Below are 26,584 nucleotides of genomic sequence, written 5' to 3'. Positions count from 1 at the left end.
TAAAATAAATATTCTTATTAGCTCCTGTTTTTCAGATGACAAAATTAGAGCTCAAAATGGGTCAGAGATCTGTCCAATATGATAAAGCCAAGACTCAAACGTAGATCTTTGGACAAGTCCCTGTCCTCTTTCTGATGCTTCATGCTTTTTTTTTTTTTTTTTTTTTTTTTTTTTTTGCATAGTCTTAAAAAATCTCCCATCATTCAAATATTTATTCTTTACAAGGGAAAAAAAGGAATTGTACAGTGGGGAAACCCAGCAGATACCAGACATCTCCTTAACGAAGTGATGAAGGTTAACATCAACAAAAAGAAGACTTACCATCCTTAGGAGCCTCCTGATACAATGCAGTGAGAAGGGTACAACATCACTCCTGTAGTTTTCTTGCCAAAAATGCATAACTTCAATCTAATCATGAAAAACCATTGGGCAAAATCACATTTAGAGACGTTCTACAAAACACCTGACTGGTGCTCTTCAAAAGCCTTAAGGTCTAAGGCTTTGAACAACAGCAGGACTAAGGAACTGTTACAGATTGTAGGAAACAGAAAAATATGAAAATACAGTATGTAACCCTAGACTGGATCCTGGACCAGAAAAAGGACATTAGTGAAAATACTCGTGAAAGTTAGATACAGTCTGTAATTTATTAATGACATTCTTCCAATTTCTAAATTTCAAGATGGTAACATTAGGGGAAGCTAGATGAAAGGTTTATAGAAACTCTTTGTACTGGGCGCCTGGGTGGCTCAGTGGGTTAAGCCGCTGCCTTCGGCTCAGGTCGTGATCTCAGGGTCCTGGGATCGAGTCCCGCATCGGGCTCTCTGCTCGGCAGGGAGCCTGCTTTCTCCTCTCTCTCTCTCTGCCTGCCTCTCTGCCTACTTGTGATCTCTCTCTGTCAAATGGATAAATAAAATCTTTTAAAAAAAAAAAAAAAAACTCTTTGTACTAATTTGCAACTTTTCTCTCAATCTAAAATTATTTCAAATTACAATTAAAAAGAAATCCATACATTGGGGGGAAATTCCCAGGAGTTCCTTTTCTGGCAGTCTTTCCTAAAGAAAGAACCTGGAATATAAAAGATGTTCATCATAGCGTATTCATAATTTTAAAATTTAGAAACAACTTGTATGTTCCTTAAAATGTTGTTGGTTGTAGGTTGTTTCTAAATTTTAAAATCATGAATAACACTATTTTATGAACATTTTTTGTATTTCAAAAGGATACTGGTTAATAAATTATGATCTCTAGGCTCTTGGAATTAAACAGAACCTGTGTGCTGTTGATACCCCAGATACATCTCTGCTGATAGAGCTGATGGCTGACTTTACATCTCTATGTAGAGGAAGGTTTAAAAGTCACATCAAATCAGTATCTGCAACCTCAACCTCAGTCTTCCCTGTGGCTTAGGTGAAACCTACAAGTCATCCTTGAGTTCCTTTCATTTCATTGTCTTCCAGACTTGCTCCATTAACAAGTCCCTTTGCTCTCCCTCCAGAACATTCCATTGACCCATTTACTCTCTTCAGCACCATGGCTCCTCATGATGCAAGCCCCCACCGCCTCCCTTGGACCACTGCACAGGCCTCCCAATTGCTCCCCTATTTCCTCTGTTGTCTGCTCTCATCAGTCTCCATGCTGCCATCTGAATGCCGTTAAAAGACTACATCAACCTGTTTCTCCTCTGCCTAAAGCCTCCCTATTACATTTAAAATAAAGTTCAACTTGCTTACCATTCCCTGCTGGGTCCTTCTGGAGCTGGCCAGACTTTGAGCTCTGGGCCTGTCCCTCGTCCTCTATTCTCCTCTCTCATGTGTTCTGCCCAGAGTGGCTTCATTCAGTATCTTGAACAACAGTGCTTCATGCTTTTTGAAATACTTCAGTACTTATGTATTTGCATTTTCTATAATAATAGTTATAATTCTTAATGTGCTTTACCCAGATTTGCTGAAAGACGTCATGTATATAGCAGACTTAACATGCTGCTTAGCATATCGTGAGCACTTAATGCCTCTTAAACATCCCTAGTGGGGGGTCAAAGGTACCTGAACTTAACATATCCCAAACGGAACCCCTCTTTAGTGGAGTGGGAGTCTGGCAGGACTGTGCACTGTACAGCAGTGCCCAGGACACATGGCGATCCTTGCCCTCGTGGAACTCATGAGGCATCATGTGGAGCCAGCTGGAATAATTACAGTGTAAATAATGTAGTTGTGGAAACGGCCACATGCATGGGTGGAATGAAGAGACTTAGCAAGGAGGCCTGGCCTGTGTAGATAGGAGGCCAGAGAAGCCTTCTCAGAAGAGACAGTGTTTACAACCGAGATCCCATGAGGAGAAGGAGCTGCCCAGGCAAGAGATGGGCAGAGCAGCAGGGAAAGACTGCTCCGGGAGAGGAAATGGCCTGTGTGGAGGCCTTGGCGGTGAGAATTACCGGAGGATGGCAACAAGCGTGCGGGCTGGGGGGTGGTAGGAGAGATGAGCTGTTGAGGGAGGCCAGGGCCAGCTAATAACAGGGCCTAGGAAGCTGTGTTGAGTATTTGGGATTTTATCCTGAGCCATTGGAAACCAATGAAAGATTTTAAGTGGGAAAGATTCCTCCACATTCAAAATGGAAAGGGTTTCTTGACATTCTTTACTGCTTTGAGACTTTCCATGAGATTGTGATGAATCAGATGGTTTCCTTGTGAGGCATTTGTATTACAAGCCATTTATCTCTAACTGTGGAAGTATTTATATTTATAAATCTTTGCAAAGTATTCACACCAACTAGCAGTTGGGGCAACCTGGAAGAAAATAGGAAAGTTCCTAAAATTCTGCTAAAACCGATCACTTGAAGCACTTTTTTCTCTGACTCATCGTTCTGCCGGCATTTTTAAATTTTAGAATTCTAGAAGTTTGGGTATAGGTCACCTTCTCACCCTATTCTCTTTCAAGGAGATTTTGTCTCTGTTCCTATGACAGCAGCAATTCTTATTTTTCTCTTCAGCCCAGACCTTTCCTCTTAGCTGCAGACCTATACAGGCAAATGCCTCCTTAACGTCTCTGCCTGGAGAGCTCTTTCAGTCACTCAGAACTCACCTTATGTAAACATACTTCTGTTCTTCCTTTCTGTACCTGTTCTTAAGTCACTCCTAAATCCTCCTTTGGTCTTAATTTAATTCCAGAGAATGTCAAAATCCCTTTCTGTTCTGACCTTGGAGGAATTGGGACAACAGGGATAGGAGTGGAGAAAAGCAGGAGGCCTGTGGATCCCCAGAGAGGTAGAAACATCAGCTGTCTGGGGACCAAAAGACACACCTTTGAAAATAGCCATGGAGGGGCAGCTGGATGGCTCAGTCCCCTAAGTGTCTGACTTTGGCTCAGGTCCTGATCTCAAGGTCCTGGGATTGAGCCCCGTGTCGGGCTCCATGCTCAGCAGGGAGTCGGGTTCTCCTTCTCCCTCTGCCCCTTCTCTCCCCTTGTGCTCGCTCGCTCTCTCTGTTTCAAATAAATAAATAAAATCTTTTAAAAAATAGCCATGGAGACTGAATTTGAGGATCAAGTACAGTAAGTTAATGTGGGGAGGTTTTTTATTTTTAAGATTTTATTTACTTACTTGACAGAGATCACAAGTAGAGATACAGGCAGAGAGAGAATGGAGGAAGCAAGCTTCCTGCTGAGCAGAGAGCCTGATGCGGGGCTCCATCCCAGGGTCCTGGGATCACGACCTGAGCCGAAGGCAGAGGCTTTAACCCACTGAGCCACCCAGGCACCCCAGTGTGGGGAGTTTACAGTGTAGTGTTGGTTTTGTCCAAGGTCACACAGCAAGTGACATGTAGAGTCAGGGACCCAGAAATGAAGCTGGGTGAGGTGCACTCATTACCGTGTGCACACAGCTCCATTTCATTTGTTGGATGCCTACTGTAGCCCCATGTTAGCAAAACAGCTAGCATGGCCAGCAAAGTAATTGTTCAGAGAAAAGGGGATTTCCATCTAATAAAAGTCAACAATTTAACACTTCCAGTGGAATGTTTTTCTTGTACTTGACATCTTCCCAGTCTTCGGGAATTTTATCTTTTTATTCCTTGAGATCATCATTGGAAGCATCAACTCTTGTGTTATTCTAGAGATGCTTAGAGTTCTTGAGGTGGGACAAGTTCTTGAGATGTGCCCCTTTAGTGAATATTCCAGAGTAGTTTTTTCCTGTCCTTTCTCATAGCCTTTGTTCCTTCTTCCTTATCTGTACTCTTGACAGGTCTGAGTCTTACCATATGCTGTTTATGACCCCTTTTGTTCACCTTCTCTTCCCTTTTAACTTTATTGCTTTGTAGCTTGTACTTGGGACTTGGCTTTTGTATCTCTCAGGAACAGCGTACTCTTTTTCCCTCTCTCCTGGTCAGGGAACACTGGATGCAACTCTTTAGATTTGAAAGGATTTAACGTCTGAATCACCGCTTGAGAAAATAATAGTGTATGTAAATCTAGCTTCCAAGGCTACAGGAGAGAAACTTCTTATTTATAGAAAAACTCTCATTAATAAATGCAGGAAGATACAGGATTAGATGTCATGATTTTGTTCCTTTACTGAAATAGTAGGTCATCAATTGATAGTCAGATGGCGAAAAGGTGATGGAACACTTTAAAATGGAGAGATCAGGCTGACTTCCCCAAATCTACTGATTAATAGTAACAAATATGACATAGCACAGGGGTTGGCAAATTTTTTCTATAAAGGGCTAGACAGTGAGTATCTTGGGCTTTGTGGGCCTGATGGTCTATGTAGTTGTGGGGGAAAGCAGTCAGATAATACATAAATAAATAGGTATGACCGTGACCCTATAAGGCTTTACTTACAAAAACAGGCAGTGGGTCAGGTTTGGATTCTAAGCTGTAGCTTGCTGGCCTTTGATATAACAGAAGGTGTATAGTGCTACCTATGAAGTAGTCTTTTTTTGGGGGGGTGGGGTGGTCAGAGAGAGAGCACAAGCAGGGGGAATGGCAGGCAGAGCAGGCAGAGGGAGAAGCAGCCTCCTGGCTGAGCAAGGAGCTTGATGTGGGACTCAATCCCAGTACCCTGGGATCATGACCTGAGCTGAAGGCAGACGCTCAACTGACTGAACCACCCAGGTGTCCCACCTATGCAGTAATCTTATAAGAAAACCAAACCTGCATCAGACCAAAGTTCCAGGTTTAAAAACACACTTTCAAGAAAATACAGGGGATAAAGGAACAAGTTAAATGACATGCAAAAGCCAAACTCTGGGACAGTCTGCAGATAAATATTATTCTGGTTTCTCAAGCAAATCAGTGCGTAAAAGAGGGAGTTAGAGGGGCTCCTACGAGGGCAGAAAAGAATCAAATTTAATACATAGAGTTTGAATTCCTTGTTGGAGAAAACCAATTGTATATGTTTGAGACAATCAGGGAAATATAAATATTAGATGATTTTAAGGAATTACTCTTGGTTCTGTTAGATGTGATATTGACATGGTAGTTACTTCTCAGCAATGAATCCCTGAAGTATTTATAGGTGAAACGGCATGATGTCTGGGATTTACTTTAAAACATTCTAGTAAACAAATATATGTCCTGGGTGGATGGAGAACAGATGAAACAATTGGCAAAATTTGCTACTTGTTGAAACTGAGTGATAGATGCGTGAGGGATTGTCTCTTTATACTTTGTATGTTTGAGAATGTTCAGAATAAGTTAAAATAAAGTTGGATATACCCCCAAAAGTATATGTGCCCATGATGAGGGGTGGGGGTACATTAAAAAAAGAAGGAAGAACCAAATTTTAAAAATGTATTTTATACAGTTACAAGAATTTGTGTATTTATTGCTGATTATATTCATTTTAGTAGTAGCACATCCTACATTTTTCTCAGTTGAAGTTCCTTCTGTCACTTAGCAATAGAATTTTTATTTTCACACTCTAATTTCAAATAGTGCTCCCTGATTACATGTGCCACTGGTATTCATTATGCCATTTAGGTTTTGTTCAGAAATAGAAATTGAATTATTTTACCAGACTGCTTTGCGATTGCAGAGATAAAGATCTTGATTGGCTCTTTGGCATGAGTTTGCCAACAAATGCGATAACCTTTTATTTTAAAATTATGAACAGGAAAAAACAAATGGGAGAGGGGGGAAAAAAAGCCCATAAAATAACAAGAATTTATATTTTAAAAAAATGACTGCTAGAGGAAGCAAGTCACGCAATTAGCCTGAGAGGCAGAGCAGCGAATCTGAGCAAACAGCTGCTCACGGAGACGAATCAGTGGAATGTGAAAATGCATCACTTCACCGTAACCTACATTTTTTTCTACCAAGAGATTTGCAGCTGACTCTGAGTGACTCATTCCTGTGCTGAGAGGGTGAGGTAATGCTCTGGTGAGGGCTGATGTCATCTCACTACCTGAACGGCGTGCATATAGCATTTCTTGAGGCTGTCAAGGAAAAGCGCCATCTGCTTTCACATATGCAGCCTGAAAGACTTCACCAGGATTGGTGCAAAGGTTAGCAGCCCTGGGGATGACTCATCAGCAGCCAATTAGCAAAGAGCAGCTATTTCAAAGTGAGCTTTTAAAATCATCCTCCAGAAATATGACATGATAATTAAGTATTAAATCAGAAGGCTTTTTTATTGCTTTGGGTTTTGCACTTTTCTCACCGAGTTGATGCTGCTGAAGGTTTCACTTTTATAAACAAGGCAGCTTTTCTCAGTATGGTCCATCATGTCAAATCTTCTTGGTTGTTTAAACCACGTATCTGTATGTATGTATGTACGTATGTGTCTAATTTTTTTTTTTTAGTATATGTGTGGCTAAAGTGAGCACTAAACCCTACTTTTAACTGTGGAAAAGTTTGTTTTCTTTTACATTTGGAGGCATGTAAATCCATCTTATAGCAGAGATGAATTGTAGTCCATATTAGTTTGACAGCTTTTTGTTTGTTTTTTAGTTTGGGGGTTTTTGCAGCACTTAATTATGTTTCTTAAGGATCTGTTTGTTACTGCTTTAGGAGAAAAGAGGTGGTTAATGGAAGAGGAAACAAGTAAAAATAAATGTTATCTGTTTCCTACAGACCCTCTGACTCCTCTTCCTCTTTCTTTTAGTGATGCACACCTGTTTTTCTTGTTTGTACTTAACTAGAACTATTGTTGATATGACCAGATGACTGAAATACCTATTTTTTTAACTTTATCATAATTTGAATTTACTGTTCTAGTGAATAAAATAAAGAATACCTAACATCAGATGAAGGGTAGGAAGCAGTAAATACTTGATTTTCTCACTGATAGGTAACTCAAAATGGGAGATCATATTAGCTACATACTGTTTTCATCGGGTATGTATACTAATGACCTAACTCGGTTCTTAATGACAGCTTCAAAATGGACGTTCTACAAAAGATGAAAAGAAAAGTTTTAATTTTTAAAAAACAAAATAAGAAAGCAAAGAATAAGATAGTAATGTAAAAACTGTATGAGGCAGTATATTGATCCCATTTAGAGTTTATTAAAAATTTTTAAAGATTTTTATTTTATTTAATTGACAGACAGAGATCACAAGTAGGCAGAAAGGCAGGCAGAGAGAGAGGAAGGGAAGCAGGCTCCCTGCCAAACAGAGAGCCTGATGTGGGGCTCGATCCTAGGACCCTGGGATCATGAACTGAGCCAAAGGCAGAGGCTTTAACCCACTGAGCCACCCAGGTGCCCCCAGATGTTTTTTTCAGTAAAGAGCAATAGTGATCTTCAAATACCCAGAATTATGATGAACGTTTGTTTTCATGATATAGCCTTCTGAGTTTAATTACAGAGCTCTTGTGTGGCTCTTGAGTACCATCCTTTTCTTTTCAACCTTTTATTTGGAAATAATTTCAAACTACAAAAAGTTACACAAGTAAAAATGATACCCCCCCAAAAAAGGGATCAATCATTTTATACTTAGGTTTACCTACCCCAAACCTTGTTTGCTTTATCTTTTGGGTTGTCTCTCTTTCTTACTTTTTCTTTCCCACAGCCTCTCCTACGCAATTTTTTCCCCTAAAACATTTGGAGATAAATCAGCTATCCATCCATTGGGGTCCTTTACTCTCAAATACTTCAGTATCTATTCCTAACAGAGATATTCTCTTAACATAATCACAGCATAGTTGTCAACTTCATAAATTTATATTGGTACTTTAATCTGTCATCCATTTTGCATTTTGTGAGTTTATCTCGTACAAGCATACCTCATCTTACTATATTTTGCAGATACTGCATTTTTACAGATTTTGTGACAACCCTGCATCAAGCAAATCTCTCAGCACCATTTTTCCAACAGCATTTGCTCACTTCACGTCTGTGTGTCACCACCAGTAATTCTCACAGTATTTCAGACTTTTTCATTATATTTGTTATGGTGATCTGTGATCAGTGATTGTGACTAACTGAAAGCTCAGATGATGGTTGGCATTTTTTTTAACAAAAAAGTATTTTTTAATTCAGCTGTGTACATGATTTGGTAGACAGAATTTGGTAGACAGAATGCTAGCACACATTTAATAGACTACAGTATAGCATAAACATAACTTTTACAGGCACTGAGAAACCAAAAATTCATTTGACTCATTTTATTGAGGTGGAACCAAACCCACAATATCCCTAAAGGACACCGTAATATCTTTTGTAGTGTCCTTAACTTCCAGTACACCTTCTGGTCTGGAGTCAGGTAGTATATTTATTTGTCTTGTTAGACTTTTTTAATCTAGATTTACCCACAGACTTTGTCTTTTATGATATTGACATTCTGAAGAATACAGTCTCTCTACTCTTTTGTTAAAAAGAAAAGGAAATTTCTTCATTTCGGTGACTCAGTAGATTAAATGTCCAACTCTTGCTTTCAGCTCAGGTCGTGATCTCAGAGTCGTGAGTTCAAGCCCCATGATAGGCTCAGAGCTGGGCATGGAGTCTACTGAAGATTCTCTCCCTTTCCCTCTGCCCACGGCCCCCCGCCACCGCCCCCCCCCCGCATGTATGCATGCACATTCCCACATGCACTCCCTCTCACAAAAAAAAAAAGAAGAAAAAGGAAAAAGAAATTTCATTGTGTGCTTGTCCAGTGTTCCCTGGTGATTAGATCTAGATTGTTAATTCTTAGCATAGAATCCTACACAGGGGAAGTGCCCTCTGTCAGGGTATCACATCTGTCACTCTTTGATGATGTTGATTTTGAGCATCTGGTCAGGGTATTATCTAAATTCTCCACTGTATAATTACTAGGTTTTTTTTGTTGTTTGTTTCTGTTTTTAGTTTCGTCTAACTAATAAGCAGTCCATGGGCAGATGCTTTAAGACCGTGTAGTTATCCTACTCCTCATCAAATTTTCCACCTTCCTAGATTTAACACCATTGCTGATTTTTGCTTGCAGTGTTTACTACAATGTTTGCAAATTTTTGATTTTTCCAACTTCGTCCCTCCCTTCATATTTAAAGGCATTTAATTGCAGTTAAGAGCCCTCCCTTCTCCGCCATGTTTTGTTTATCAATTTATTATAAGTAGGCCCTTAGTACTTTATAATTCAGTAATTTATTATTTTGGTACTTAAGTTGTTCCAGATTTGGTCAGTGGTGCACTTCTATCTTTTTTTTTTTGTAAGATTTTATTTTTCTTTTCCTTTTTCCTTTTTTTTTTTTTTTTTAAAGATTTTATTTATTTATTTGACAGAGAGAACTCACAAGTAGGCAGAGAGTCCGGCAGAGAGAAAGGGGGAAGCAGGCTCCCTGCTGAGCAGAAAGCCTGATGTTGGCTCAATCCCAGGACTGAGATCATGACCTGAGCCAAAGGCAGAGGCTTAACCCACTGAGCCACCCAGTCACCCCTATTTATTTATTTTTCAGAGAGAGAGCACAATGGGGGTATAGCTTAGTGGTAGAGCATTTGACTGCAGAGAGAGAGCACAAGCTGGGGTAGTGGCAGGCAGAGGATGAAGCAGGCTCTCTGCTGAGCAAGGAACCTGATGTGGGACTCTGTCCCAGGATCCTGAGATCCTGACCTGAGCTAAAGACAGACGTTTAACCAACTGAGCCACCCAGGTGTCCCTTTGCTTCTTTATTGTGCACATCCTTAATCTCTAGAATAATAAGATGTTGAAGTCTCATTTTTTCCCTCTCATGCCCCAGCCCTGGAATCAGACAGTTCTGTGAGGAGCCTTGTTTCCTTCAGTGGGCAGTGGAATTGGAAAACAAAATGTGGGCACTAAGTTTGGGTGCATCGCTTTTATAGCCACGGTATGAAAACTGTAGAAAGGCACTGTAGAGGCACAGTAACCAATTTTTGAGAACGTAATGCTATCTCAGTTTATAGTTACAGCAATAAGTACAGTGTTAAGGAACTGGAAGATCTTTGTCAGCAACCTTATGCTCCAAAAAATTTTCTTAGACTTGAAAGCAAAAGTGTAAGTGAGGCTAACTTGAAGGCCAGCTGGGATTTCAGTGGGCAGTGTTGGTACCAGAGGGTGTTCCAGGGAGAAGAGGTGACATTGACAATGATATCAATGAACAATAACAGTAATATTATATTAAATATCACGCCTAAGAGGTGAGACCTGACTTCTGCCCATTTGGGGAAAAGTGGAAGACAAGGAAGAAAAGGTTGTTTGAGGTCATGTTTAGAGGACTTTGAAAATATCAGACTTGGGATTTGGGGTCTTTAATAAGAAGATAATGGAGAACTGTTGAAGTCTTTTGAATAATGTCATAACAAGCTTAACTCTGACTCAGAGATTAATCTAGAAGATACCGTAGAGTTTAGATTGAGGAAACTGCCAGTTTAGAACTGTAAAGAGGCTATTATAATATTTCAGGCAGGAGGTACAGGGATTTGAACTAGAAGATGAAAGAAGTGGATGAGAGGAGTGGTTTTTTGCCAGCCCGTGAGAATCCCGAGGTGTGGGGCCAAGCTAGAGGGAAGGGAGGATGTGTAAGCACTTGTAGTGACTATATGGGCATTTTCAGGTAAGTATCCCTTTGAAGATAGGATTCTACTTGAGAAACAAAGAAGTACATAGAGAAATTTTACTGTAAAAAAAAGTTAAGATCATTTTTGGACTTTTTCTTTTTAACATTTATTTATTTTGAGGTGGGCAGAAAGTGAGGGAGAGAACCTCAAGCAGACTCCCTGCTGATCCCAGAGCTGGACATAGGGCTCAATCTCACAACCCTGACATCATGACCTGAGCCGAAATCAAGAGTCAGACATTTAACTGACTGAGCACCCAGGTTCCCCTTGTTTTTGGGGGGTTTTTTGTTTGTTTGTTTGTTTGTTTATTAAACTCATACTTCTTTTTTTTTTTTTTTAAAGATTTTATTTATTTATTTGACAGAGAGAGATCACAGGTAGGCAGAGAAGCAGGCAGAGAGAGAGAGGAGGAAGCAGGCTCCCCGCTGAGCAGAGAGCCCGATATGGGACTCGATCCCAGGACCCTGAGATCATGACCTGAGCCGAAGGCAGCGGCTTAACCCACTGAGCCACCCAGGCGCCCTAAACTCATACTTCTTTATATTCCTTTTTTCCAAAGTTCTGAGCCTGGTCAGGGAAATAGTTGTGTCATTAGCTGAAGTAAATCAAGATGTATGTATTTTTAAACGCCAAAAGGTCAATGTTACAAAGCCATGTACTAATAACTCTTTCTCAAGAAACAAGATGTTCAGGGCCAAAAACTTTTTAGAGTTTTCCTGAACTCTGTGCTTTTGCTTATACTATACAGGGACTCCTCCATGAAATCCTGTTGGCTTTGCCTTCCTGTTATATCCCAAATCTGACTGCCTGCAACAGCTATTGCCTGAATTGGAGCAATGATCATCTCTTGCTCTCCATGCCTCCACCCTTGCCCCATAGCCTTGTTCCTGCTCCTTGTGCTTCCTCCAACGTGAAGGACTGTCTTGCACTTTAAGGTCTTCACAGAGGGAGGCTCTTTCCCAGATATGGTTAACTCCCCCAAGTTAAGGGTTTGCTCAGATGTTACTTTCTCCGCAGGACCTAACCAACTGAGCCACTCAGGTGCCCCATACGTTAGCATCTTAACTGCTGCAAGAACTCCTGTAATAACCCCTTCTTGAACTCACTTGATCACAGAACTTCCTTTTGGCAGCTCGCTTACCATTATGGGACACCCATAGCAAGCAGAGTTTGAGAATACTAGAGTATTCTAGTATTCTAGTAGGTCCCAGGAGAGACTGGCCATTGTTTCAAATTGTATTTTAGTTGATGAACCACCCCAACTCCCATACTGTTGAAGGAGACCAGAGAAAGTCAGGCTCAAAGTTATTATGCCTTTAAAAGTTAGATTTTGTTTTAGGTATTTGGGAATAAGATGATCATTCCTTCTCTGGATGGAGACCTCTTCCAATGGGACCGGGACCGTGAGAGCATGGAAACAGTTCCTTTTACAGTTGAATCACTTCTTGAATCTTCTTATAAATTTGGAGATGATGTTGTTTTGGTTGGAGGAAAGTCTCTTACAACATATGGACTCAGCGCATACAGTGGAAAGGTGAGTGAAAATGTTGAATTATTTGGGGAGAAATCAGATAAATAGGGATAGAAGAAATAATGTATTAAGCTATACTATTACTGGTTGAGGTTAATTATTATTTGTTCCCCAAGGATATCATTTGTTTTAATAAAAACACTGCAAAGTAGAAAGAGCAAAATATTATTAAGGAAACTAAATGTATCCAAGACAACAGAATGAACAGCAGAGCCAGGAATAGCAGGAGGAAGAGAATTAATAAATAATGTCTAGTGTGTGTCAGTTGCATTTTACATACATTATTTTGAAATCTTTACAATATTCTTAAAGGTCATACATTTTTGTCTCCATTTGGACAGATGAGGACTCCTCCAAATATTAATGATCCTGATAAGAATAATAGCTACCAGTTTATCTAGTTTGATCCTCTAATCCAAGAGGAAAGTTGTACTCATTTTACAGATGAGAAAACTGAGACTAAAAAGTTCAGAAATGTCTGAGGTTAAATTTGACTTAGGTCTGTCTGATGATAAAGTTATACTATCAAGACCTAGATTTTCTCTAACGTTAGTTTTTAGGATACAATCATAATCTGCTTCTAAGATTGGGTCTTATATTATAGATCTCTTATTAGGAATAACTAAAAACATCCTTTGAAGAAAAGTAAAAATCTTTTTTAATCCCTTAACTTTGATATGTGAATATTTTATATATAGACAAGACTAAAGCAGGGAAGAGTAGAAAAATGACTTTTGACCCTTGAGTTTTTCGAACATTAGTGATTCCTTATTTAAGTGTTAGGCCCGTAGCCCCTCCTTGTTCTTGCTGACACTTTTCTGCCTTCCCCACTCCCCACATCAGCGTTGTACTGAGGAGGCCCTGGGATCCTCTGTTACCTTCAGTATTCTCATTTGTAAAACAGTGGGATTGAACCCAATCATCTGGTTCTCTGATTTGATGTGCTGCTACAAATTTCTGGTAGTCTAGCAGGTATGCTGTTTTTTGGGAGGATTTTAGTTCAGATCATGTGAAGATTCCTTTTTCTCTCTAATGAAGATTTGAAGGAGGCACTTTTTTTTTTTTTTTTTGAAGGAGGCACTTTTAAATACAATATCTGTTTGGTAAAGTTTAAGTCTTTAAACAACCTAATACTTCCATCAAATGGAAACTCTGAGGCTGATTTTTTTAAACTCACCTGGAATTTTATTAATGATATTATTGCTAGGAGATCACAACTGGTTCTGTTCTTTTCATGTATTCCATAGAAATGCCCCAAATAAAACTAAAATTACCTAAATCCTTAAAGTCATTCCCTGAACTAAATATTTCTTGTTTCCTTTATGGTTCTAAGTAACTCATTTTAGGAGTTGGTAGTCTAACTGATGCTTCTTAATACTTAGGTATTTCTTAGAGATTCTTGATTCTTTTAATGTCTCTGATCTCCTGTAACTTATATTTTTCACAAAATTTATTTCTGTCTTTTTCAGGTGAGGTACATCTGTTCAGCTTTGGGTTGTCGCCAATGGGATAATGATGATATGGAACAAGAAGACATCCTTCTTCTGCAACGCTCCCAGAAAACTGTCAGAGCTGTCGGACCTCGCAGTGGCAACGAGAAGTATGTGTTCAGAGAACGTTCCTGTTGATAATTACAAGTTCAGCAAGCCCCAGATTTATCCGATTTTTCTTTATGGAGATTTCCTGAACTCTGTTTGTGTCCTTAAAACATACAACTCTTTTAAGAGAAATGTAGGCCTTAAATTAAAAATGGTCTCATGATTATTAACATATTCTGAGTTGAAACTCTCACCCTAGGCTCTGGAGGCAGTAACCAGGTGAGGCCCATACAGTGACAGCTTCACTGATCAAAGTTCTTTGAATGCAGAGCACTCTTAAGACAAAGTTAATGTGCTTTATTTCAACGTGGGTCTCTAACTCTGTAGTTCCGTCTAGTAAGTAGTTTCACAGTGTGTTTGACAACCCCATTTTTAGAATGCATTTCAGTTTGGTCAAGTGCCTTTTTGTTTCCCTTTTCAAATAATGAATTCTTTATGTAATTTTTACATTTAAATATGTGATTAAAAAGCAATATGATTAGATAACAAGTGCTGGTCCTAAATCATATGCTGGATTTTTTTTTTAACTTTTTTAAATTTTAACTTGCTGTAGTAAAAATCATTTGAGATCTCATCTTTCTGTCTTTTGAAAGTGAACCAAACTTTCAGATTTTTGTCTAGTCTGATGCAATATAATTCAGTTTCCTTTCCTGTTTTCTCAAACTCAGTTAAGAAAATATTTCTATGTTCACTGGACTGTGAATAGGGCTTTCTTTGCATCTGCTGGCAACCTGACCTTCTTTATCCTGATTGGATTTTGTTTCCTTAAGTATTTGAGTGCCTGCTAGGTGTCCAGCCTCCAATAGAAACAGATGTCCAGCTTAACAGAATTTTGAATCACCAGAATGGGAAGAGTCTAGGGTCTAAGATCAGTGTTCCTTAAGTATATTTTTTAAATAGATGTCAGGATTATTAAGCCATTTTATATCTAAATGACAGGTTATTATATTGTCATTGGTTAAGTGATTTTTCTGTATATTGATTATAGTGGAAACCTTATTACTGCCACTTTATGAATGAGGACACTGAAACACAAGAAAGGTTCAATGACTTGCCAGATCTCAGGAGAGATCTCAGATTGAAACTGAGGTAGTATGACCTTCAGGCTTGGTGCACTGGGTGATATTGCCTTTCAAGGCTATGTTTTCATATAAATACAAAATTGATGCATTCAACTTGCTGTGTAATTGGTTTATTGGAATATATTAATTTCTTTGCACTTGAATGAAATGTGCACAGACTTTAGTAAAGAAAGCAGACTGATGCTACCCTCATTTTAAGGTGACTTTGGTGTGTCTGGAAAAAATCATTCTGATTTGGAAATGTGATTTGTTAATTTTTGAGGTGTCCCACAGCCATTTTTGGTTTGTAACTTAGAAACATTGTCTCTAAAGGATCAGAACGAAGTGATGCCCTCTTGTGGCAAAAACCAGCAGAGCACTTCAGAAAATGCTGTTGAGTTTTTCTTTTTCTCATGGCCACGTTTTAGTGTTCGCTTCTTGAATGTAGAACTGTTCTGTATTATTTGGTCCATTTACTTAAGTGTAAATTTCTAAAATAAACCTTTGTAAATTTAAGGTGGAATTTCAGTGTTGGCCACTTTGAACTTCGGTATATTCCAGACATGGAAACTAGAGCCGGATTTATTGAAAGCACCCTAAAGCCCAGTGGGAACAAAGAAGGGTCTAAAATTATTTCAGATGTGGAAGACCAGGAAGCCGCCATGATGGACACAGTGATAAAGGTCTCAGTTGCTGACTGGAAGGTTATGGCATTTAACAAGAAGGGAGGACATCTGGAATGGGAATACCAGGTACTAGAGACCACTGAACATTTGTAAATACATTTTTTCCTTTCCCGGTTTGACCAGACTTTTTGGGTAGAGGGAAAAAACTGTCATTTTGGATTCTTAGCCCATTCTCTATGCTTTAAGAAGTACTTTAAAAAAGTCACACGTATTAGAATGACTCTTCTGAAAAAGACCACAGAAGACAAGTGCTGGTGAGGATGTTTGTATCTCTGTGCCCTGCTGCTGGGGGTGTGAAGTGGTGAAGCCACTGGGGAGAAGAGTGCTTTCAAAAAATTGGAAAGAGAGCTACCCTATGATCCAGCCATCCTGTTTCTGGGAAGATAGTCAAAGGGAGTCAGATCGGTATCTTAAGGAGATATCTGTACTGCCATGTTCAGTGCTTTGCTGTTCACAGTAGCCAAGATATAGAAGGAGCCCAGGTGTCCATCAGTAAATGAATGGATAAAGAAAATGGGGTTTGTATATGTACACAGTAGAATATTATCCAGCCTGGAAGAGGGAAATGCTGTCATTTGCAAAAACATGGATGAACCTGGAGGATGTTATGCTAAGTGAAATAAGCCAGGCCTAGAAGAATAAATAGTGCATGATCTTACTTACTCATGGAATTTTAAAAAGTTGAACTCACAGAACAGAGGGTGGAATGGTAGTTGCCAAGGGCTGGAGAGGGTGGTGATAGGAGAAATGGAGAGATGTTGGTCAAAGGGTACAAGATTTCAGTTATGCACGATGAATAAGTTCTGGAGATGTAATGTACAGTGTGGTGACTATAGTTAATAATACTATATTATATATTTGAAATTTGCTTAGAGTAGATCTCAATGCAGGGCTTGAACTCACGATTCCAAAATCAGGACCTAAGCTGAGATCAAGAGTCGGACAGACACTTACACCAGCTGAGGTGTATAGATGAGAATTTGATATGCATATACATTGTGAAATGAAGAGGGTAGATTTTTTTTTTAAGATTTTATTTGACAGAGAGAGAGAGAGAGAGAGCGCACAAGTAGGCAGAGAGGCAGGCAGAGGGAGAGGGAGAAGCAGGCTCCCTGCTGAGCAAGAAGCCCAATGCAAGGCTCAATCCCAGGGCCCTGGGATTATGATGTGAGCCAAAGGCAGGTACTTAACTGACTGAGTCACCTAGATGCTTGATTGTGCTAATCATTTCATAATGTATACATATGTCAAAATGTGGCATTGTATACTGTAAATATATACATTTTTATTTATTAGTTATACATGGGAAATCTGGAAAAAATTTTAAAATTTGTGGTTTTTAAATGCCATTTTAGGAGTTGAACTACATAAATACTGCTTGAAATAATGTAAAATTTCTTTTCTATTTTTGTTTAGTTTTGTACTCCCATTGCATCTGCTTGGTTGGTTAAGGATGGAAAAGTCATTCCCATCAGTCTTTTTGATGATACAAGTTATGCATCTAACAATGAAGTTTTAGAAGATGAAGAAGACATTGTAGAAGCTGCTCGAGGAGCCACAGAAAACAGCGTTTACCTGGGTGAGTAGATGTCTCTTATGTAGTGATAGGACTTAATGACACTTAATTTTACTCCTGCGTTGTTCTTTTCTACCTCAAGTATGCCTATAGCAGTTTTAATTCTAAATACATTCCCTGGCTTAGATTGCCCTTAAGATTTATACTTTGATTTCCATACCTACTGGGTTTTTTCCATTTATCCAATTCTGAAACTTTGAATTACTCTGGTATATTCTTTTCCTCTAAGACCCTATTAGAAAGTCTTAGAAATGTTTCCATGATACAACATGCTGTGAATTACTCATATATCCTCAGATTCTAAAACTTTCTACGTTTGTATTTGCATCTACGTCAGTTTGCCCCCGCTTAAAGATTATGGGTTTTTTTTCCTGTGTAGCTTTACAACTTATCTGAAAAATAGTAACAAACTTCTTGTGTGCTTGGGCAATTGGAGGCCTTTACAAAATAAAATTTCAAACTTTTGAGTCTCATTATTTGCACTAGTGTTGGTGGTCAGATACTCATAAAATTCTTTTAAGCTCTGTCAGTGTGCTACCCACTCCTCAATCTCAATGAAATGCAAGCATTTGGAAGAATAACATGTCACACATATATCGTGATAGTATTTAACTCATGTGTTAGCAGTACCTCTGGAATTACAGGTGTTTTGGTTTCCTTAAAAAGAAAGTTACTTCATCTAAGCTGTTAGTTTTATAAGTGTCCAGTGATTTATTTGAACTTCCTTACTGGAAGTTCCAGTAACTATTGACAATTACTATTTAGTGAGAAACATTGTAACTTATGTATAACTTTCCTTTCCTATTTTTGTTAAATAACCTTTGAGTTGCATTCGAGTATTTGAGGCTTGATTCTTCTTTGAAAAGTCTTATGAAGCACATGAAGAAATAATGAATGAATCTAACTGTACTAAATGAAAATGAACCTTTTTGAAAAAAATTGGTGCTTGATTCTAAATATAATTGACAATGTTCTCATTGATTCAGGAATGTTCCGAGGTCAGTTGTATCTGCAGTCATCAGTCAGAATTTCAGAAAAGTTTCCTACAAGTCCCAAGGCCTTGGAATCTGTCAATAATGAGTATGCAATTATGCCTTTGCCAACAATCAAATGGAAACCCTTAATTCGTAAGTGAATTATGAACTTCTGTAGTATTATTGAGGTGTTCAGAGGCCTTATCATGACTGTCTTTGTCCTAGTATTGAATACCACAGAGATTACAACTTTTATATACTCTTTATTTTCTGACACACTAGGTAGGTATTTCAGATGTCGGAAAATTTGAATGATCTTTTACAGATTGATTTCATTAAAACAGCAGCTGCTTCTAAAGAAATCAGTGTTAATAAAGTATTTCTCTAGACAACATAGAAACACTCTTAGCCATTCGCTGACTATGACTATGTATCATTTAGCTCTTAACATATTAAGAATTTATGGGTCTCAGGGTCCTGGGATCAATCCCTGCATAGGGCTCTCTGCTCAGCAGGGAGCCTGCTTCCTCCTCTCTCTCTGCCTGCCTCTCTGCCTACTTATGAGCTCTCTCTCTCTGTCAAATAAATAAATAAAATCTTTAAAAATATATATTTATGAAACAGGGGCACCTGTTTCATGTTTATGAAACAAAGGCACTAGGGGCTCAGTTGGTTGAGTTTCCAACTCTTGATTTTTGACTTGGGTCATGATCTCAGAGTTCTGGGATTGAGCCCACTTTGGGCTCTGTGCTGGGCATGGAGCCTGCCTGAGATTCTCTCACTCCCTCTCCCTCTCCCCACCCCCTGTACTCGCTCACATGCTCTCTCTCTTTGTTATTCAATAAAAAAAATTTTTAAGAATATTTATGAAACATTATCTGGTTATTACATCATATGCTTTGAGACATTTAAATGAGTTGAAGTCAAACAGTAAGCTACCATTTCCTTCAGTTATCTTTCCATAGCTTGCATATGGTTTTGATCGCATATGTCACATCCTATTTTAATTACTTATTTAAATGACTCATCTTCTCTAAATGACTGCCTTTTTTTTTTTTAAGATTTTATTTATTTATTTGGCAGACAGAGATCACAAGTAGGCAGAGAGACAGGCAGAGAGAGAGGAGGAAGCAGGCTTTCTGCTCAGCAGGGAGCCTGATGCAGGGCTCCAACCCAGAACCCTGGGATCATGACCTGAGCCAAAGGCAGAGGCTTTAACCCACTAAAAGATTGCTTTTCAAGGGGAAGGAACCTTGAGCCATTTACTTAACATATTTGAACAGAACTGTGATTGAAAACCTGTTTTTTTTTAATGAATGAAGTACCTACATTTTCACTGAAGTTTTAACAGTTAAGATTTTACCATTTTCTTTTAGATTCTCCTTCCAGAACTCCTGTCTTGGTAGGGTCTGATGAATTTGACAAATGTCTTAGTAATGATAAGTTTTCTCATGAAGAGTACAGTAATGGCGCACTTTCAATCTTGCAGTACCCATATGGTAAGTGTGATGAAGCTTGCATTGAAAATGCTGAGTTTCATTTTTCCTCTTAGTGTATTTATTAATTTGAAATTAATTAGTAGAATTCAAATGAACGGTAGTCATTTGGAAGGTCGAAAGTATCCTCGGAGGAATGGTATGAATGGTGGCCAAAGGTGTAATTTCCAGAGTTAGAGTGCCAGGGTTCAAGTCCCAGTTTTGCCACATACTAGGTTGGGCACACCTAACTTACTGCCTCGTGGTTCCTTCATCTGTAAAGCAAGGATAGTAATCCTGATATTTACTTATTCGATTGCTATAACTTCTAAATGAGATAATGTACGTATAATCTTAACTAGCACTGTGTCTGGCAAATAGTAAGTGTTCAGTAAGCATTAATTCTTGTGATTAGCTTTCATTTAGTTATCAGCCTGTCTAATGTAATCTGTATAATATCAGCCTGAGTAATGAAGAAAATAGGTGTTTCCTATAAAGCTAAATGAAAACACTATAAAATGAGGGGGTTTTAATTTTGTCCTCCAACAAGAGAAATTAGTGCAAAAGTCAAGAGTAGGTGAAATTTGACTGGAAATACATTCCAGGGTATTTAAGGTTAGGATGCATTCAGCCATGGAAGGACTTTGAATAGTTAGATATAAAAAAAAAATTATCAGTCTGCATTAGACAAAAAGAGACTCCTTAAGAGTTCACGTTAGATGCCAATAATGGGAAGTTATTGTAAAATTTTTAAATTGACAGAAACACAGGACTCTGACCTAGAAGCAACAGTCTTTATCTGATGCTGATCCAAATACAAGATAAGAGAGAATTATGTAGTCTGTCCAGGTACTACAAAATAGAAGCCAAACAGTCAGGCTGCTTTCTAGGACATCCTCCTTTTGACAGCTTAAAATGAACCAAGGAGACTGTTAGAGCAATTTTCTTCTGAGTTTGCAAAGAATAATTTATGGTAAAATTTGTATATCATTAATGCCTAATGAGAGTAAAGCTTAAAAACCTTGAAGAAAGATAGAGTACTAATTCTTTCTTGCATTTAAAGAACTGGATTATTAATGAGGTAACAAATAAGGTGGCACTTAAGGTTTTTTGCTAGTCTTATTAATTAGTACAAAAAAAATCTATGATGCTATGGGATGAAGGAAAATATGTTTGTGTAGGAAAAAAGAAAAAGTAGGGTAATGAGGCTATTGAAAAGTGCTAAGGAAGAGATGAAACTTTAATAAAAGGAATTAGTAATAGAAGTGACGGGAAAACATAATTTTTAACAACTAAAGGAGACTGTGTATTGGTTTATCTTTTTTAAAAAATAATATTTTATGTTTTTGTGCTTGTTTTTTGTTTTTATATGTATTTTTATATTTGTTTTTGAAGATAATGGTTATTATCTACCATATTACAAGAGGGAGAGGAGCAAACGGAGCACACAGATCACAGTCCGATTCCTCGATAACCCAAATTACAGCAAGAACATTCGCAAAAAGGATCCTGTCCTCCTCTTACACTGGTGGAAAGAAATAGTTGGAACTATTCTGTTTTGTATCATAGCAACAACTTTTATTGTGCGTAGACTTTTCCATCCTCATCCTCACAGAGTAAGATATTTTTCAGAATCTAATATATTTCAGAGTGTTGGGAGAATAGTGTGTGTGGTGGGGGCTGAGGGAACGTTTACTTAAGTTTCGCCATGAAGTCAGTGTCACCCATCCTCTCATCTCTCCTGACTTACCACCCCCTTCACTTCTCACCTCTTCCCTTCTGGCCTTCACCCCTCCCATTTCACTTCTCACTGACAAGGGAAATGCTGTATTCTGTGTTCTTATAATACTCTTCTTTTTGTCCCTGTTATTTATTTTTTAAATGTTATTTTATAGCTTAAGATTGTTAGCTAACTGCAGTTCAGTTTTGATAGTGATTTTTTTCCCCCACCTTGTTAGCAAAGGAAGGAATCTGAAACTCAGTGCCAAACTGAAAGTAAATACGATTCTGTCAATGGAGAAGCTAAGGACAGTAGCTGGAATGACATAAAAAATTCTGGATATGTATCACGGTAAGAGTCTTGTCATATATAAAGTATGTACGTGTTTGCTACAGCTTCGGGTGACAGCTGCTTGAATCAAGGAAGAAATGACCTCTTGATCATCAAGATCTTGTTTAACTTTTCCTTTAATGTGTCAATATCCAGGGAAGTAAAACAAAGACTTAGCCCTGAAGTAACTTAAATTTATTCACAGTGATATGTATCCTAAGAGGTATAAAAATAGTGTTATAGAAGTTCAAAATTAAGTTCTTATTCAGATAACTTTATTATCAAAGGTGTATTGTGTACTGGGCTTGGTATGAACAGAACCAAATTATTATTGTGTTATTAGAGTGTGATTAAATCTCTATATGTTACTTAATCTTCAATTATTTATTTAGTCTTTATTCTGTCTAGATAAGAAGTAGAAAAATGGGGGGAAATACACCAGTAGGTCATTTTTAAATTAGAAGAGGGAGGTGAGTCACATAAAAAGTAGGCAATTCAAATAATTTGAAGGTAAAATAAAAGTAGAGAATCTGTTAGCATTGGTCAGGTTTTCATGCTTTGTGGTACAGGAAGTGGAGCTGTGTTTCCCTTTTCATATTACATAGTTTACTCCTACATTTTCCCTTTGTTTTGATATCATACTTAGTGCTTGGTGATATGGGGACAAGGAAGAGATACAGAACCTTACTGCTTAATATCTAGGGTAATGGTTTTATGACAGAAAAGATTGAAAATTACAGTGAAAATATGTGTGATACTTAGATGATGTGTAGACATAATTTATCTAAGCTGCATTCATACTGTATTATCACAAGCTGAGAATTGACTGTAATCCATTTGTTTTGGCTACAAGTTTCCCAGAGCAGAATTTACCAGGTGACTAAGAAATGGCAAAGGATTTAGTACCCTTTCTGATAAAGATGCTGTGACTAATTATGTCAGTGGCCGGCAACAGCAGCAGGCAGAGAGAGGGAGAAACTAGGGACCTGACAACTCTCACGTGGTAATCCGCCACCGAAGCCATTCACGGGTCATTCAGCATTTTATTCAGCATTTACTCTGAACATCCGAGCGCAGGACTTTCATTTCTGGCTTTGGGAGAAATAAAAAGACTGGGCCTGTGCCAGAGGGGCTTAAAGTCTATGAGGGAAGATAATACTGGACTAAACAAACAGCTAAAAAAAGCGGCAAACTAAGTGACTTAGGCACTGGTTGTAATGATTCAAGAGGGCATCGTACGTGAGGTCACATTTTCATTGAACCTTAAATTGTGAGTTAAGGAAGAGTTAGGGAAAGACAGGGAGGAGTAGGTGGAGTGAATAAACTTACATCTGTAAGGCTCTTGTGAGGAGAACTGGAATAATGTACTCTGCAGTTGAATTCAATTTAGTTTTCCTTTCACTTTATTCAATGTGGCAAGTACAGCTGATTGTTTTTCAAATCCAGGTGGCTCTATGCTAATGCCTAATGTTTATTGAATGCCTGCTATATGGTGGGCATCATAAAGAACCTGAGCTCTGGGTTCAGTCATGAATTCAAGTCTGAACTTGGTCATTGTGAGTTGGGACCTTCGACAAGATGATACTTCATTTTATAGAGTCTATAATCATATATAAGATGTCTCTCTTTTTAGAAGACGTATTCATTTTCTTTAATATAGGACAATAATGCAATTGGCCCTGCAGGAGTAGTATGTGAATTTCATGAGCTATGTAGTTGGGGAGATGGATCTGTACCGAAGTGCCTTGACTAGCTATTTTTAGGGACGCAGATTATCGTTCTTCATTCTCTGTGAAGGTAATTGGCCCACAGAGGATTGGGATCGATCGCCTCTCCTCAGCTCTGTGCTGTAACCAGCTGAGCCAACTACTAAATGAATGAGTGTGCAAATCCTAAAGTAATAAACTTAGCCTTTTGAGAGACAATAAAGATAATCGCATTCAACTCTCCCCCATATGGCTGGAAGAACAGCTTCTAGAGCGTGCATGCGTTCATTTATTTTTTTCATATATTATCTGACTGAGATTTGTTAGACCTTCCACTTGACAGGTAAGGCCAAGTTCTGGAAGTACAAAAAGAAGTATGAATGCCTTCCTGCACCCAAGGCCCCCACAATACAGAGGCAGCAGGGAGAGCGAGCTTTCCACAAATAGCTGCAAGCTATTGAGATTATGTTTAAATAGTTCAAAAAACTATGTGCAAAGTGCTATGAGAACATTGAGACAGGTCTAGGAAGGTTCCAGAATAAAGGGAAAACAGAGGTTCATTAAGTACTAAGAAATAGGCCATCTCAGTGGAGCATCTCAGAAGCAAAAGCCCCAAAGCTGGGAGAGAGCCTGGTACAATCGGCTGGAATCTGGAGCGCCGAGTGAAGAAGTCAGGTGCGGAAGGAAGATGAGGCTACAATGTGTGTGTCAGCCTGTAAGTCACAGATGCGGAGTTAGCTTCTGTCTGAATTCCTCTGGTGGTGAGCACACTGACTCTTGAAGCCACCCAGCTGATTGCACACAGCTTTGGTTCCTAGAAAGATTTCTGGCTAAAAGAAAAAAACAATACTTAATAGGATTGATTACATTTTTTAATAGAATTTATAGAGACTGACATAAAATTAAACTGTGCTTTTTCTTTTTTTTTTTAAGATTTATTTATTTATTTGAGAAAGAGTGTGCATGCAACAGAAGGCAGTGAGGAGTGGGGGGACAGACAGAGGGAGAGAAAGAGAGAGAGAGAGTCCTCAAGCAGATTCCCCACTGAATGCAAAGCCTGACATGAGCTTGATCCCAGGACCCTGAGATCAGCACCTGAGCCAAAGCCAGGAGCAGGATGCTTAACTGACTGAGCCATCCAGATGCCCCTAAGCTGTGTTTTTCTAATTGAGTGCAGAATGCGACAGAAGGCAGAAGTTTAGAGAAGGAAGGGTAGAATATTTTGGTAGGTGATGGAAAGTGCTGGACAGGTTAGAACAGTAGTACAGTTGCTGTAAAAACAAGTGATTAATAAGCAATTCCCAATAAACAGTAGCTTTTTTATTTTTTATAAATTTCCTAGAAAGAAGTTAGAATAGGTTTGCTTCATTTATTTAAACAGAAGAGCAAAGAATGCTAGTAGTCTAATTTAAACTACAATCTATTAAAATAAGCTTTATGAGACTTACTGAGTCTATATACTCTTTATATAGCTATCATAAAGTAAGATTGAACTATTACCTTATGAAATTTCCTTTTTTTTTTTTTTTTCTTTTTAAGCTATCTAACAGATTTTGAACCAGTTCAGTGCTTGGGTCGTGGTGGATTTGGAGTCGTCTTTGAAGCCAGAAACAAAGTAGATGACTGCAATTATGCTATCAAGAGAATCCGCCTCCCCAACAGGTAAGGGAGGGTGTTGTTAGTGGGCTTGCAACTTGCGCCATATTGCTCATCTCATAGGCAATATGTCCTTCTTGCTATAGTCTGTACATATAGAAAACATTGTTTCTGACCTTCTGAACCTTAGCTTCTAAGCGCCACCAAGTAACCAGCCGTCGAAAAGGGGTGATGTATTTAGATTGCTTTGCCTTGACTTAAAAAAATATGCCCTTGTTTTTGATTCTTAAACACTCAGGACTTTTCCAAAGTGGATTATGATGACTCTTATATTTACTATGTAGCACCATTTAAAAATAACCCATGTATTGTGGAAAATAGGGAAAAATATTAAAAATCTTCTGTGTCTTCTCTTCCTAGTAATGCTCACTATTACCATTTTTGGGTATTTCCTTTTATTTTTTTCTGATCATAAATTTACCTAGTTAGTAGCATAGTTAACAATACAGTACAGCTTAATCTGTTGCTTCCTTTATTGTATCCTTGGCAGTTTCCATGCCAACAATAGGCTAAGAGTATACATGCTGAAATAAACTGAAAGTATTTTATGGCTGGATAATAGTCCAGTTGATATATGGGAAATATTTTGTTTAGCTGTTTCTTATTGTTAAATATTTGTGTTTCAAATTTGTTGCAGTTAAAAACAACTTTGTAGTGTCCATCTTTTATATAAATTTTTGACCACATCTGTTTTCATAGGATAGATTCCTGGAAGTAGCATTTCTCACTCAGAACTGTTTCATGCTTAAGATGATGGGCTTTGAGTAATGCATTCTCCATCTATTTTAGAAAGCTCCTATTGATTTTTTTAAAAGATTTTTTATTTATTCATTTGAGAGAGAGGGAGGGAGAGAGAGCAAGAGCAGGGGGAAGGGGCAGAGGGAGAGGTAGAATCAGACTCCCCACTAAGCAGGGAACCTGATATGGGGCTCAGTCTCAGGACCCTGATCATGACCTGAGCCGAAGGCAAACGCTTAACTGACTGAGCCACCCAGGCGCCCGTAAGTTCCTATTGATTCTTGATTAAATGTGCACTGATTGCTTTGTTGTCTTTGTAACTGGTAGTTAATCAGTCTGTCCAACAGGGACACAAGCCTGGGAGGATTTTATGTACTAATTCTTCTTGGGACTAATTCTTTTCCTTGGTATATAATTTTTGAGTACTTTAAGTATCTATATATGCAGGCACCACGTAGGATATGAAATTAAGCAAAGTTTTTGCCTCCAAGAACGAATGACTCTTTGAGGCTTTTGAATATATATGCAAACAACTGCAGTGCAACA

At 38.4% G+C, this 26,584-nt stretch overlaps 1 protein-coding gene across 1 annotated transcript in view; it reads left to right on the top strand.

The window, feature by feature from the left end:
• EIF2AK3 (eukaryotic translation initiation factor 2 alpha kinase 3) overlaps window positions 1-26,584 on the top strand; it is a 66,032-nt gene that overhangs the window by 21,154 nt on the left and 18,294 nt on the right. The window contains exons 3-11 of the mRNA XM_032352717.1: window positions 12,327-12,521; window positions 13,988-14,118; window positions 15,695-15,929; window positions 17,280-17,442; window positions 18,426-18,566; window positions 19,790-19,912; window positions 21,284-21,504; window positions 21,847-21,959; window positions 25,184-25,306. Coding sequence (XP_032208608.1) covers window positions 12,327-12,521; window positions 13,988-14,118; window positions 15,695-15,929; window positions 17,280-17,442; window positions 18,426-18,566; window positions 19,790-19,912; window positions 21,284-21,504; window positions 21,847-21,959; window positions 25,184-25,306 — 1,445 coding nt within the window. The remainder of the gene's footprint in view (window positions 1-12,326; window positions 12,522-13,987; window positions 14,119-15,694; window positions 15,930-17,279; window positions 17,443-18,425; window positions 18,567-19,789; window positions 19,913-21,283; window positions 21,505-21,846; window positions 21,960-25,183; window positions 25,307-26,584) is intronic.

The sequence above is a fragment of the Mustela erminea genome, chromosome 7, assembly GCF_009829155.1.
Source record: "Mustela erminea isolate mMusErm1 chromosome 7, mMusErm1.Pri, whole genome shotgun sequence".
Lineage (NCBI taxonomy): Eukaryota > Metazoa > Chordata > Mammalia > Carnivora > Mustelidae > Mustela > Mustela erminea.
Note: the sequence above shows the minus strand (reverse complement) of the source record. Positions and strands in the feature narration are given on the sequence as shown.